Below are 14392 nucleotides of genomic sequence, written 5' to 3'. Positions count from 1 at the left end.
CCACCGGCTCTAACTCACCCTCTGGACTGAGTTGAAGTAGGACTGCCCCTACACCCACGGAGGATGCGTCCGCCTGAAGGACCAAGCAGGCTTGAGGGTTGTAATGACGTAGTATGTGACTAGCACAAAGCAGCTTAATTTTTTTCGAATGAGTGACCTTCGGCCTTTCCCCATTTCCATTTCACCTCCTTTTTTAGTAGCTTGCACAAAGGAGACATGATTTCGGCAAAATCTGGAACAAAACGACGAAGGAAATTTGCGAGGCCAATGAATCTTACTATAATTCACCAAATGTCCGTCCGTCCGTTCGAAGGTACCGCAAAAACGGCTCAACCTATCGCAACGATATTTTGGGTAGGTATTCCTGGGACCCCTGGGAGTAAAATAGGCTGTATTGTTTTTCCAAATTTTCCAGTTTTTCCAAACACGATGGAATAATATTTACCGATATGAACAGTGATGTGGCTTTTGTTGAAATTCTACAAATACTGTTTATTTTACGTACCAGGTGAGAGTAGATCGACTCCTGACGAACTCTTCCTATATAAATGTGCGGCTCCGAAGTAACATGGCAACGTGTGCAAAGCGACTGAGAAACAGGTGTAGTGTCCGCTTCCGTGTTGCAGATTCGGCGCGCACTCTTCACACATAAACGTGCGACTGAGAAAGATGTGTAGCGGCCACTTCCGTTTTGCAGAATTCAATCTTTTTTGGAGTGCCATGCACTGTTTAGATTTTGATGATTTGCGTGTAATATGATTCAACGGATGTTTATATGAATCGTTTAAAATAAAAAAAGCCTTCAATTTCTGATATTTTGCCTTTTCATTTGGGGTTCGCAAATGAAGCCCCACCCATAGGGTGGGTACCGTTGCTCGTCATAAAAATATGAAATTTCGCTCATGATCTATGACCCATGTCTATTGAAATATTACATTGATGACATCATAGGTCACATGGTTTCGCAGCCATATTGGATTTAACCTAAAACCCTGAAAAAACCCTTGACTCAAAACCTTACGTGTGTCATTGATTAGGCATGGCGATTAAAAGATGATCACGAACACATCATTTGTCACATGGTGTGGCAGCCATATTGGATTGAAGGAAAATATTAAATAATTATATCTCTGAAACCGCTTACCCTATCGAAACGAAATTTTACAAATATCTTCTAACCGCACTTGCATGTAGTTTGAAAATGAAGATGTCGCAATTCATGTGGTTTGGCAGCCATCTTGGATAGAAAAACTAACCTTATCCAATCAACACGAAACTTCACAAACGTGATCCCCTACCCATACATATGCAGAGTCTGCATTTGTTAAGGTCATATGTCATGTGGTACGGCAGCCATATTAGCTTGAAAGCCGATATTCAAAAAAAATCCATTCTCTGAAACTGCTTCACCGATTGGTGTGAAACCTGTCATGGCTCGTGAAAGTTTGATACTTGAGAACACCTGAAGGGATTTAAATCAAACTTGTTTATTTTTAGGGCAGTGAACGAGGGCATCTACCCGTTGTGGGACTTTGCGGAGGCATATTGGCGACAGTTGCATTGTGCTAGTTTTTTAAAGACGACTTTTAAAATCTATTATTTCAATTGAATTACATATTTCAAAACTGTGTCGGGTAAGTTCTTTTCTGACCTCTCGAGTTACCTCTGTTCTTGGTACCAACACTGTTAAAGTGATGATACACATACCTTACGTAGAGCTTGCAACAGTTTTGTTTAAAATAAAAATGCATTCAATTGATGTGAGGAACATTTTCGGTCTGACAACATGCAACGTGTGCAAGTTCCTTTTTATTGATCCCAAAACTTTATAACAAAAACCTTGAAACATGCTTTAAAGAAATAAATAATGCAACATCGGGACTCACTAAGAAGTGTGTTGGGAGAGATGACAGCAGAGTGCAGTTTTGAGTACAGTACATAAAGTGAAGTAAAAATCATTGTCCTCAGCACCACGTTCATTTTTTTTATTTTTTGTTCTGCACCCTGTGACGTCACCACCGCTGCGGGAAAACACCCAAACACATTTGATGGTGACGTGCAGTTTGGTACTTTTACGCACCGTTCGGTTGCAAAAACAGTGCCAACGTTGGACAGGTAGAGAAGTGCATTGAAAAAGTTTGGTTTTTTTTTTTGTTTTTGTTTTTTCGACCCATGGCTCTTAGGTGGGGGTGGTGGGAGGAAGGGGAGAAGGGGGACTTTAGGAACAAAGATGCAAACCTTATAGTTGAGATTCAATGAAACTTCAGTGTTCACTTTTGGACATCTGCATCTATTAGATGTAATAACGAGGGAGGGTTTTTACCTGTACGTTTCATAATAAGATCAAGGTAAAACAAATCGGTGATATCAGCTCAACGGTCGTGCACGTCATTTCTTCTCTTCTCTTTTAGCTCTAATCGGTGTCGAAGGTTTTGCAGGGTCGAGCTATTGGAATGTTTCGTACAAACATCGTCAGTTAGTGCAAAACCTTGTAGGCAAGGATTCTCAAGGGCAGTCTCATCTGGTTCTAGAGTATAGTTAACTCATGGCAGGTTTTCCTGTCTCTAACTAATCAGTTTTGCATTTTGTGAAGGCCTCGACTAGAGGGTGTTGCACCGGAGTATAGAATATGTTATGACTGACTGTGCTGGAACGGGGTAAAGCGGAACTACCCAGACTTCTACATAGCGATGTGGTAATAGTTTCAAAGCTTTACTCTCCTACGATGTCTAAAGTCATTTTAGTTGCTAGTACAGAAGAAGCCGCTGATCTGCCTTAACATTGGATCTTTAAACATAAGCTGGTAAGACTAACCGTGTAAATGTTGCCTCTTTGAAAGTCGCTGCCAATTGTGCCGCTGCATGCTTTGCATTAAAGAAGGTAAATAAAATAGTCTAGCTTTGACTTTGGCAGATGAAGGAAAGTGTTAGTGCAATATGGACACATTCACAGGCCTTGCTCTGCAGGCTTCAAGATACATCTGCACTCCTTTTGAGGAAGGAATACACTTACACAGCAGCAAGTCTGCACACAAAAGGGCTCAGCTGGAGTGGAATTCTCTTTCCCACGGTCGCTCTTGTTTGACAAGAAGCTTCCTTCTTGCTGTAAATGATTTTCATCAACAAAAACGATGTTTGTAGAGGAAAGAAAATTTATCTTTCCTTTTTTGTGTTGATTTCTTCCTTTATTTAGTTTTTTAATATGCACTTTTAACTTATATGGGATGAAACTTTATGATGTGTGGTTTCAGCCTGATTTATTGGCTTCAAAGGCCCGATTTTAAAAAATAACCAAAATAACCCCAATAATTGTCACTATTACTAAAAAAAAAACACCCAATTCTGATGGACCAAACCAAAGCTAACTCGGCTCAAGAATCTTTGATTCCATTTGAGATTTTGGAATGGCCTCGTCGCTACTGTCAACCCAAATGGGCCGTCCCTGCAGTTTACTACCACTGGAGTAAGGTTTCGGGGTTTAATGTGCAGGGGTGAGGAGGAGTTGGGGATGCTGGTGTAAATGGAAAAAACGGACAAATGGGGAAAGGGCGCGTGCCTCGAGTTGTGTGGCGGATTTTGCTGCTCAGTCTGTCCCTGATGATGGACAAGGAGCTTGGGAAGGTGCAATGCTGTTCCCATAGCGATCCACCAACCAGCAGAGACCCTTCTTTCTGCCTTTTGCGGATTGACACTGTCAGGACAAAGACAAAGGGTTAGACAAATGCATGCATTCACAAACACAACGCTCCAAAACGCATTTTAAAACTTTGACATCTGCAGCTCTTTGTGTCATATGGGGTGTCATTGCAAATCATATGGGGTCATCATCACTAATCTGAAGATTTAGTCATCATTGCATCATATGGGGTGTCATTGCAAATCATATGGGGTCATCATCACTAATCTGAAGATTTAGTCATCATTGCATCATATGGGGTCATCATTGCAAATCATATGGGGTCATCATCACTAATCTGAAGATTTAGTCATCATTGCATCATACGGGGGCATCATTGCAAATCATATTGGGTCATATGGGGTCATCATCACTAATCTGAAGATTTAGTCATCATTGCGTCATATGGGGTCATCATTGCGAATCATATAGGGTCATCATTGCGAATCATATGGGGTCATATGGGGTCATCATTGCAAATCATATGGGGTCATATGGGTCATCATTGCGTCATATGGGGTCATCATTGCGTCATATGGGGTCATCATTGCGAATCATATGGGTCCATCATTGCGAATCATATGGGGCCATCATTGCGTCATATGGGGACATCATTGCGAATCATATGGGGTCATATGGGGCCATCATTACGAATCATATGGGGCCATCATTGCGTCATATGGGGTCATCATTGCGAATCATATGGGGCCATCATTGTGTCATATGGGGCCATCATTGCGTCATATGGGGTCATCATTGCATCATATGGGGTCATCATTGCGAATCATATGGGGTCATCATCACTAATCTGAAGATTTAGTCATCATTGCGTCATATGGGGGTCATCAATGTGTCATATGGGTCATCATTGCCTCATATGGGGTCATCATTGTGAATCATATGGGGTCATCATTGTGAATCATATGGGGTCATCATTGCAAATCGTATGGGGTCATCATCACTAATCTGAAGATTTAGTCATCATTGAGTCATATGGGGTCATCATTGCGTCATGTGGGGTCATCATTGCGAATCATATAGGGTCATCATCACTAATGTGAAGATTTAGTCATCATTGCGTCATATGGGGTCATCATCACTAATGTGAAGATTTAGTCATCATTGTGTCATATGGGGTCTGCACGTCCTTTTGAATCATAACTTTAAAAAAAATCTTTTATTTTTAGGACTAAACTCTCCGAAGGTTTGAGATGTACTTGGTGCTTCCATCGTTTTTGGAGTGTATACATGCCGAGCACGTTCCCTCTTTGTTTCGGCAGAATTCCACATTTAAAACTAGAACGCCACTCAGAGCGCATACTCCCGCCGTGGGTGGCCGCTGCTGAGCCCTATCTTCCAATGGTAAAAAATCCTTCAAAAAATTCCTGGATCCGGAATAATATCCTGAGCTTTACCAAAAACTAATCAATTCTTCCTTATCCCAAGGGCAATCATCCCACCAACTTTCATCCAAATCCGTTCAGAACTTTTCCAGATATCTTGTTCACAAACACACGAACACACACACACACACGGACGGACACGATCGAATGCATTACTCCCTGGCGGGAGTAATTACTCTCAATAGTGCATTGACGGTTTCCACCCTCGTGAGTCAAGCCGATTCACTTGTGTATTCACAGGTGTGCAAAAGCTCCCAGCATATGATTATAATTGCATACACACCTGTTTCCGTTTGTAGAAGCCCTTCTTGTCGCAGTTTGGGAGGTAGAAGTCTTTCACGTATACAACACCTCCTTTGTTGAGATCCCTTAATACGGACTCCAACTCGTGCCGGCACGGCCCCTGCGAACCAATCAAGGTGTAAACATCCACGTGCTCTTAACAAAATATCGATGATCAATTTGTCGAACACACATTACTTGCCAGTTGTAGTAAGGACCCTTTCCCATTAAACACATGCATTAGTGTGTATATTGACGTGGACTTTTATTCCAGGAAATCAACAGGTATGTCAAGATTGGTGAAACTACCTATTTTCTTACTTACATGGTGTTCTGATACCAGTACACGTTCATTTTGAAACAATCCACATATAAATCTTTGGGATGCGTTTGCTGCCATTTCAGGACATGTGTGGATCTCTTATTCATTCCGAAACTTAGAAGTACCCAGGTGTTCTTTGGTAAATCCACAGAGATGAAAATCACAAGTCTGGACTGTGTGGGGGAATCATTTAGAACTTCAGAACAAATCTCCAGTACAGGTGTAGTGGTCACATTTGCTGTGTCAGTAGACATACCTGGCGGTTGTCTGCGTATTACTCATCTCACCTCCTGGTTCTCCCATGTTTAACAAACTCCACGTGAATTAAACCGTTAAGATCCCAAAACACGATACGTTGTCCTCCCATCTCCAGCTGATCGACGGCTGAACCTTGAATATTTTCAGGTTTCAGGTGATGACCAAATCAAGAGTCTCCGCTCCATTCTGACTCGTTTTACCTGTGGCATTAAATTATGGACTCGGTCACATCAGACGTCACAATCCTCTTCAACAACTCATCTCCCTCCGTCTGGTGATGTTATGGCATAAACTATTGGTAATTGGTCACAAGAGATACCTTTCCATCAACCACAAGGTGCATTGGTAAAAATGAACGATTGTTTCCAAATTTCCAACACTAATCATGGAAAGTAATCCGGAGATTGCACAAAATTATCTGTTCAACACATTCCAGGTTTGCTTGAGCAACAGCAGTTGGTCACAGGTGAGAATGCCCAAGATCGCTCACCAATTCACAACCATTTTTGAACTCTCTGTACTTAATAAACACAACAACAGGAAACATGCGTTATCGCCTGAACAAAGGTGACCGTAGGTTTTTTATATTCACCAAGGCCCCAAGCCCTGGCAGGTGGGTTAACTTCTCTCTGATGTATGGCAAACACATTGGACCTTCCGATGCATTGAACCCAACCAACATATATATATATATATATATATATATACGTACATACATACACACAGTCACGTGAAAAAGTAGGTACACCCCATGTAAAGTTTTGACTTTTTCAACATACAGCTGTTTGATCTTCATTTCAACAATATTGATAGATAAAGGTGATATAATATAACAAATATCATGAAACATTTACATTTTGTCGTCCATTGTATAATTTAAATAAACACAAATGCAAATTTCGCATGTGGAAAAAGTAAGTACACCCCTACATTTACCACCACTTCAAATACCTAAAATTAGAATCAGGTGCACCAGCTCAGGTGCAAATGATTAGAACATCGTCAGAGAGGATCTTGGAGGAACCTGTCTTATTTAAACCTCAGACATTTCGTTTGGTTTGCTCTTTGTTGTTGAAGTGTGTGGCGTCACCATGCCGAGATCAAAAGAGCTCTCTGAGGCCTTCAGAAAGAAGGTTGTAGATGCCGACGAGTCTGGGAAGGGATTTAAAAAGATCTCCAAACAATTCGAAATCAATCATTCGACTGTCCGGAAGATCATCTACAAGTGGAGAAGATTCCAAACAACTGCCAACTTGTTCAGTCCAGGCTGCCCCAGCAAGTTCAGCCCGAGAGCAGACCGCAAGATGCTGAAAGAAGTCTCTAAGAACCCCAGAATGTCATCACGGGACCTACAGGTAGCTATTGCCACTGTTGATGTCAAAGTGCACGAGTCTACCATTAGAAAGAGGCTGCACCAATTTGATCTACATGGGAGGTGTGCCAGGAGGAAACCTTTGCTGTCCAGAAAGAACATCAGGGCAAGACTAAAGTTTGCCAATGAACACCGACGCAAAGACCAGCACTTCTGGAACAATGTGCTCTGGACAGATGAGTCAAAGGTAGAGCTATTTGGCCACAGTACCAGAAGACATGTTTGGCGAAAACCAAAGACAGCATTTGACCACAAGAAACTGATACCAACTGTAAAGCATGGTGGTGGAAATATTATGGTTTGGGGCAGCTTTGCTGCATCAGGGCCTGGGCAGCTCACCATCATAGAATCCACTATGAATTCCGTACCAGAGGGTGCTTGAGGATAATGTGAGGCCATCTGTCGGAAAGTTTAAGCTCAACCGAAGGTGGACCTTGCAACTTGACAATGACCCTAAACATACCAGTAAATCCACCAAGGAATGGCTGAAAAGAAAGAAATGGAGGGTTCTGGAATGGCCAAGTCAAAGCCCGGATCTAAATCCCATCGAGATGTTGTGGGGGGATTTGAAACGAGCTGTGCAGGCAAGAAACCCCTCAAACATCACACAGCTAAAAGAATTCTGCAACAGAGGAGTGGGCAAAATTTTCTCCCAGTCGATGTCAGACTGGTAAACAGTTATAAGAAACGCCTACTTGAGGTTGTTTCTGCCAAAGGGGGCAATACCACCTATGAGAGCCAAGGGTGTACTTACTTTTTCCACATGCGAAATTTGCATTTATGTTTATTTAAATTATACAATGGACTACAAAATGTAAATGTTTCATGATATTTGTTATATTATATCACCTTTATCTATCAATATTGTTGAAATGAAGATCAAATAGCTGTATGTTGAAATATGTTGAAAAAGTCAAAACTTTACATGGGGTGTACCTTATTTTTCACGTGACTGCATAACATGTTTGAAGTCATAATGTAATTGTGTACTACGTATTTTAATGTTAAAATGAAATCTTTGTGTATAACATGCTTGAAGTAATAATACAATCTGTGTGAATAACATGTTTAACATTATAATGAAATCTGTGTGTATAACATGTTCAACATCATCATATAATCTGTGTGTATAACATGTTTAAAGTTATAATATAATTTGTGTGTATAACATGTTGAAAGTTTGTAATGTCATCTGTGTATAAGATGTTTGAAGTTATAATGTAATCTATGGACAAAATGTTTAAAGTTATAATGTAATCTGTGTGTATAACATGTTCAAAGTTATAATGTAATCTGTGTGTATAACATGTTCAAAGTTAAAATGTAATCTGTGTGTATAACATGTTCAAAGTTAAAATGTAATCTGTGTGTATAACATGTTTAAAGTTATAATGTAATTGTGTATAACATGCTTAAAGTTATAATGTAATCTGTGTATAACATGCTTAAAGTTATAATGTAATCTGGTTGCATAACATGTTTAAAGTTATAATGTAATCTGTATATAACATGCTTAAAGTTATAATGTAATCTGGTTGCATAACATGTTTAAAGTTATAATATTGTTGCGGTTTTGAGAACCCACACAGGTAACATCATTAAAGGTTAAAGGTTGCACCCCATAGATAGGCCACAAGCAACACGTAGGTCACCTTAGGACGTTAGTTATTTCTTAGTATGTGTTTAGGATAAGGCCATTCCCAATAGTTGCATCTGCGTTGTGTAGAATAAATCAGAGTAGGCCCATCCGTCCATTTTGCAGCCTCCCTTCCATCTACGCCATGAAGCGCTAGCCAGTCTTTACTTCGCCCTCGCCCTTTAGGCTGCCAGCAGCCTTCGCGAACTCGTTGGGCTTCCGCTCAAACCAGCCCAAAGGCCACGAGGTAAGGCCCAAAAAGGGGGCGGAGCGCAATGGTGGAGGTGTGGCCATGTCAAGCAGCCATCAAGGCGGAGCCGGTAAGCTCTCACCAGCCAACCAGGGCTCGAGGGAGATCGCCTGACAGGGTGTGGCTAGAGATTCGAGAGGGTTCGCGGGCGTGGCAATATAACCCCTTGCACGAGGCCCCCACCTCAGTTATGAGGAGGACATGCGCTGAATCAGACCCCAAAATAACATGCGCTGAGTTATGAGGAGAGAGAGTGCTTGAACATTGTACCTGAGTTGTGAGAACGGACGCAACTGTGATCATTGTGAACGAGTTATGAGCGGGGAGAGAGAGGCGCTTGACCTGATCGGAGTTGAGTAGTTACGAGAGGGAGAGACGTGCTGTGGCAACCAGCTTTACAAAAGGGCGGGCGCGCGGCATGCATTGCAGAGGACTGCAGCGTGCAGAAGGACGTTGGTGAAGGGTGCTGGGATCGATCATAGTAATACCGGGAGCACGTGTAAAGGCGTCGGAGCACATATTACGTACGCCGTCTGATCGCCAGCTTACCTATCTCCTGCTATATAATTGTCCGCTCGTGCCTACGCCACGGGGAGAGCTGCCTGCCGTATTCCACCATCTGCATGGTACGAGTCGGGGGCCGGACGAGCTGTGGACCCTTGGACCCTCAAATCCGACCATCTTCAAACCCCGTGTGAGTGACCCTGAGAGTGAGTCTGAGAGTGAACGCGCCCGTGTCCAGGGAATAAGTTAAGACTGTTATTAAGGATGCCCTGTGTATCTGCTTCTTCCTCTTCCCTGTACATTCTCTTCATCTTTTCCTCTTCTTAATTTGTACAAAGTGTAATAAATTCCTTGTTCTTCCTGGTTTCTTCCTAATTTGATCGTCCTAGTCTTTTCTCCATTGGGCAAGCGTGGCACGATTAGGAACCGCTAGAATCGGGTCTAGTCATTGTTAACGGCCCGATTCGCGGCTCGCTTCGGTCTGCGTGTCCACTAACGCCGTGGTTCGGGCGGGAGTTATTTCCTCGTTTCCGGTCAGCGTTAGTACTTAGGTAACAGGACTAATTCGACCAACAACCCTTTATAACGCTGCCTGGGAAGGACGTTATAGCCCCCCGGGATCACGTCGGCCAGTAAAAGGACAAGGGGATTAACCCCCCCCCCCCCCCCTTGTTAATGGGAGGGCCGACGTTGGATATTCGCAACAATTGGTGTCTCGGAGTGGGATTTGGACCCGAAGTGCATCTAACGCACTCCAAATTACGAGCGGCCGAAATTTTATTAACACCTAAATTTGAATCGTGCCATGGATAGCCAAGGCGATCGGATGCCGGTGGGGGTAGATGAGGAGGAGTTAGAATTAACCCAGAACCCCCGGGAAGAAGTGGGACAATTGGGAGGAATGGAAGAGGAAATTGAGGAGGGTGCAGCAGTAGGGGTGGCAGAGGAACAAAATGGCGGCGCCTCGCACATGGCGGCGAGGGCCGTGCCCACTGCGCAAGTAAGAGTGATGGATATGCAATCCTTCATGGCGCAATTCATGGCAGAAATGAGAGAGATGGGGAACCAATCAAAAAGGGAAATAATTGACGCCCAAAAGAATGACATGAATAAATAAATGGGAGGATGGACATCCAAGAAAAAAAGATGGATGCGCAAAGTAGCCAAATGAAAGAAGGGTTAAATAATTTGGAAAACAGAATGGGGGAGCAATTGGGCAATCAAATTGGGGGATTGAGAAATGATGTGGGAAATCAAATTGGGGGGTTAGAAAGCAAATTAGGGGGATTAGAAAGCCAATTGGGGGGCCAATTGGAGGACGTAGGTGGCCAAGCCAGAGAAATGAACGAGGGGTTAACGGGGTTGGAAAACAGGATGGCCACCCGAGAGAATCAAATGAAAGGAATAAAGGACGGGTTAACGGGGTTTGAAAACAAAATGGGTGGCCACATAAAAAAGATGGGGAAGGAAATAGACCGCAGGTCGAGCGGGAAAGGCACATTTGTACGCGACGAGGTAACGCGACTTGAGGAGTGTGGGGAAGGCGAGGTGGAGCAAAGCACAGCTGGGTGGACCAGGGTAGAAATCGCGACATGGGGATATAGAGAAGCCGACGGCCGCTGAATTGGAAAATTTTATTTTATGTGCGCCAGCGGTCGTCGAGCTGAATAGAGAAAAAGAATTTATAGTTGAAATCGGGGTTGAGGAGACGGCAGACTTAGAAAAGCAATCGCGGGAGGAAAAGATGAAATTTGCACAAAGTCCGTGTTCGCATCATGATGCCGTACTTGTTAACCCCAATGGAAGTTTGCAGTTGGTGCAGGAGAGAAGAATCCCAAAGGTGAGTCGGGCTGTATATGGCGCGAAAAGGTTTGGTGTGAAAGTGTTTGGCGCGAAAGGATTTTTCACGCGCTTGGGATCCCAACGTCACCCGGGCGCTTGTGGAAGGTCCGTGGTGCACGGTCTGAAAGGAAATGACGTGCGTGTGAGGAAAAGGTGAGCGCCGAAGTGCGAGTGTGATACAGAGTGTGGAAGTGAGAGTGAGTGAGACACAGAGTGTGAGATGGATGAAGAGAGTGTGCGAGAATGCACACCAGAGTTGGTTGTGGAGAGTGTGCGAGGATGCACACCGGAGCGGGTGATTGGGTATGTGCAAGAGTGCACACCCATGGTGGTTACAGAGTACGTTACGGGGGAGAGTGCACGAGAGGAGTGCGGGGAAGAAAGGTGTGTTACGGAGTGTGTAACAGAAGTGTGTAACAGAGTGTGCGAATGGTAGGTGTGTGCAAGAATGTGCGTGAGAGTGTGTAGTAATGGAGTGTGTTGAAGGAACGAGTGCGCCTGAGTGGTGTGCACCTGAGTGTGGAGCGGAGGAGTGTGCACGAGAGCGTGCGGTGGCAGAGTTAACAGAGTGTATGGGATGTGCGAATGAGAAAAGGGTCGCGTGTGGATGTGAGAATGCGATCCAAGCATCGATGCAGACTGGGGCAGCGTTTAGGCCGACGGATAGCCGACGCGAGTCCTCGGTGCGCGGGGTGCTTTGTGTGCTGCGGGAGCCGGCGGGGATCGTTTCCGCGGCGCTCTTGCAAGGAGCGCCGTGCACGATTCTGGCCGGGCCCCGCCCTGTATAGTCGGTGCCGTGCCTCCGTGGCGCAAGGGGAAAACGGCACGATTCCAGGGGGGGGGGGGGTATGGCCAGGTCGGACCTTCGCCCCCTGGCGGGCGCGGTGTTCCGGCCGGGGGAGGTTGGGTCATCGTGGCGGAGACTGAAAGGCTCCGTGCCGAGATGGCGCCTGGAACCTCGGTCCGAGTATGCCTCCTCCCCAGAATTGAAAATGCCGGACGGACCCAACCAACAGGAGACTGACCATCCGCATACATTGCTCGGCTTTGCGAAGCCGAGCTGCGAGAATGTATTCCCGCACCGAGAGGCTCAAGATAGTAGACGAATAGAGGTAGTGAGGGGGAATGGTACCCGGTGTAGAGGGATGGTAGCTTTACCATCCCTCACACTATATTGGGGGCACATGAGCAGTAGAGTATGGGATTTGGCAGTGTGAACTAGCCAGGGCGGGCTAGGTTATTGATAGGGATTTATAAAGATGACCATAGGAGACCCAAGATTTAAGTAGTGACATTTGGCCAGGTAGAGGGGACGTAGAGAGATTAGGTGGATGGTAATGACTAGGGATGTGCTTAGTGTAAAGGTATGACAGGGAAAGCACTAGTATTAGAGGGAAGGAGTTAGGTAGATGATGCTGTGTGTGTGAGTATGAGGATGCGCTTTAGGCGCAAATGAGGAATTGAGAATGAGAGTCTTGGTGGTGAGCGTGAGGAAATGAGGCAATGGTCGTGAATGATGTGTGTGTGTGTGAAAGTGTATGAGTAGAGCATTGTGGACAAGTGTAATGGTGTGGAGTAAATGGTGTGTGGAAAGAGTGGTGTGGAGTGCATTGTGCGAAGGAGTGGATGGGGGAAGATGGATCCCTTCACGAATACCCGGGGAGGGTAGTTTAAAGTTAGGTAGAGGGAGTAGGTAAATTGTTGGATATTGACCTCTGTGGTGCGTGTAGTAGTAAAGAAGTGCTTTGAGGGGTGCAGAAGTAGGTGGAATGGCTGGGCGTGTGAGCCTGTTGGTAAGTATGGTTATTGGGGCACTCCGCCACTGGTAGTCTGTCGGCCAGGTGAGGCCGCAGGTAGGCTCTGGGAGCCAGGTAGTGTTCAGAGTTAGAGTTCAGTGGGGCCCGAGAATCCTAAGGAGAGGACACGGGTAGCCCAATGCCAGAGGGGGTATTAGTGGGGTGAGAGAGCCAGGTGGGCCTTCCCCAAGTTAAGGTAGTCACAGGAGATAGGCAAGCTCGGGTGGCGACTTCAGTGGCGGAGGTGCGCAGGTAGGTAGACCTGCTGGTGGAGCCACACGACCCAGCCCCGAAATTGTGCGAGGGAACAGATAGAAAAATTGGGGGAGTGAGACCCCAAATTGGGAGGCACCACAGGATGGTCAATGGGAATTGGTTTTTAGAACCACATAGTTTAAAGATGCCAAGTGGCAGGGCAAGACCCCAGGTAGTTTAAAGAGTTAATGTCAATTAGAAGGATAGTTAGGAGGAAATCTCTTCGCACCATCCGCATCCACTCACCAAGGTGATAGGACTCTACACCAGGTTTTGCAAATGTTTGGAATGTAAGATGCTTCATGATGTGGGTGAGACATTGTGTTTATTCCTTCCCTTCCTTCTTGGGAGGGATTGGGGATGAATTTGGTATAGAGGGGGGATACAAAAGACAGGACAGTAGAGACGAATCTGTAAATTGTGTAAATTACGGGGAAGGGCAAGGGTAGAGTAGGTGACATGGGGGGGGGGGGGGTGACGTACGAGTAGGGACGTGCTTTCTCCGCTCGCTCTCCTGCGCCCCTCATATCGCATTGCCTTGTATTGTGTGTACCCTTGCGCCCTTTCCCCCGCTAACCTCTGCTTTGTCTTCCTCCCCACTCATGGACCGATGGTCTTTTGTCGAGGGGAGTGTGCAGGTGCCCTGAGTTGTGCGGCTGCACTCTTGTGCTGCACCCTGCTGCCTGCCGCCTGCACCAGTACACCATATGGACCACACGTTCTGTGGCCTGGCACCTTTGCTGGAGCAGACCATTGCTGTCAGCAGCATCTTGCTTACAGACCACTGTTTTTAAGTG

At 45.1% G+C, this 14392-nt stretch overlaps 1 protein-coding gene across 2 annotated transcripts in view; it reads right to left on the bottom strand.

Annotated features, from left to right (window-relative positions):
• Positions 1-1791: 1791 nt before the first annotated feature.
• Positions 1792-14392, bottom strand: part of LOC137437494 (insulin-like growth factor-binding protein 5) — a 28645-nt gene continuing 16044 nt past the window's right edge. For both annotated transcript variants that reach the window (XM_068131858.2, XM_068131859.2), the window contains exons 3-4: positions 5362-5481; positions 1792-3690 (exon numbers count right to left, since the gene is read on the bottom strand). In XM_068131858.2, coding sequence (XP_067987959.1) covers positions 3583-3690; positions 5362-5481 — 228 coding nt within the window. In that variant the 3' untranslated portion in view covers positions 1792-3582. The remainder of the gene's footprint in view (positions 3691-5361; positions 5482-14392) is intronic.

This window comes from Myxine glutinosa, chromosome 12 (assembly GCF_964187855.1).
Source record: "Myxine glutinosa chromosome 12, kmMyxGlut1.1, whole genome shotgun sequence".
Taxonomy (NCBI): domain Eukaryota; kingdom Metazoa; phylum Chordata; class Myxini; order Myxiniformes; family Myxinidae; genus Myxine; species Myxine glutinosa.
This window is presented reverse-complemented; position numbering and strand designations above follow the sequence as displayed.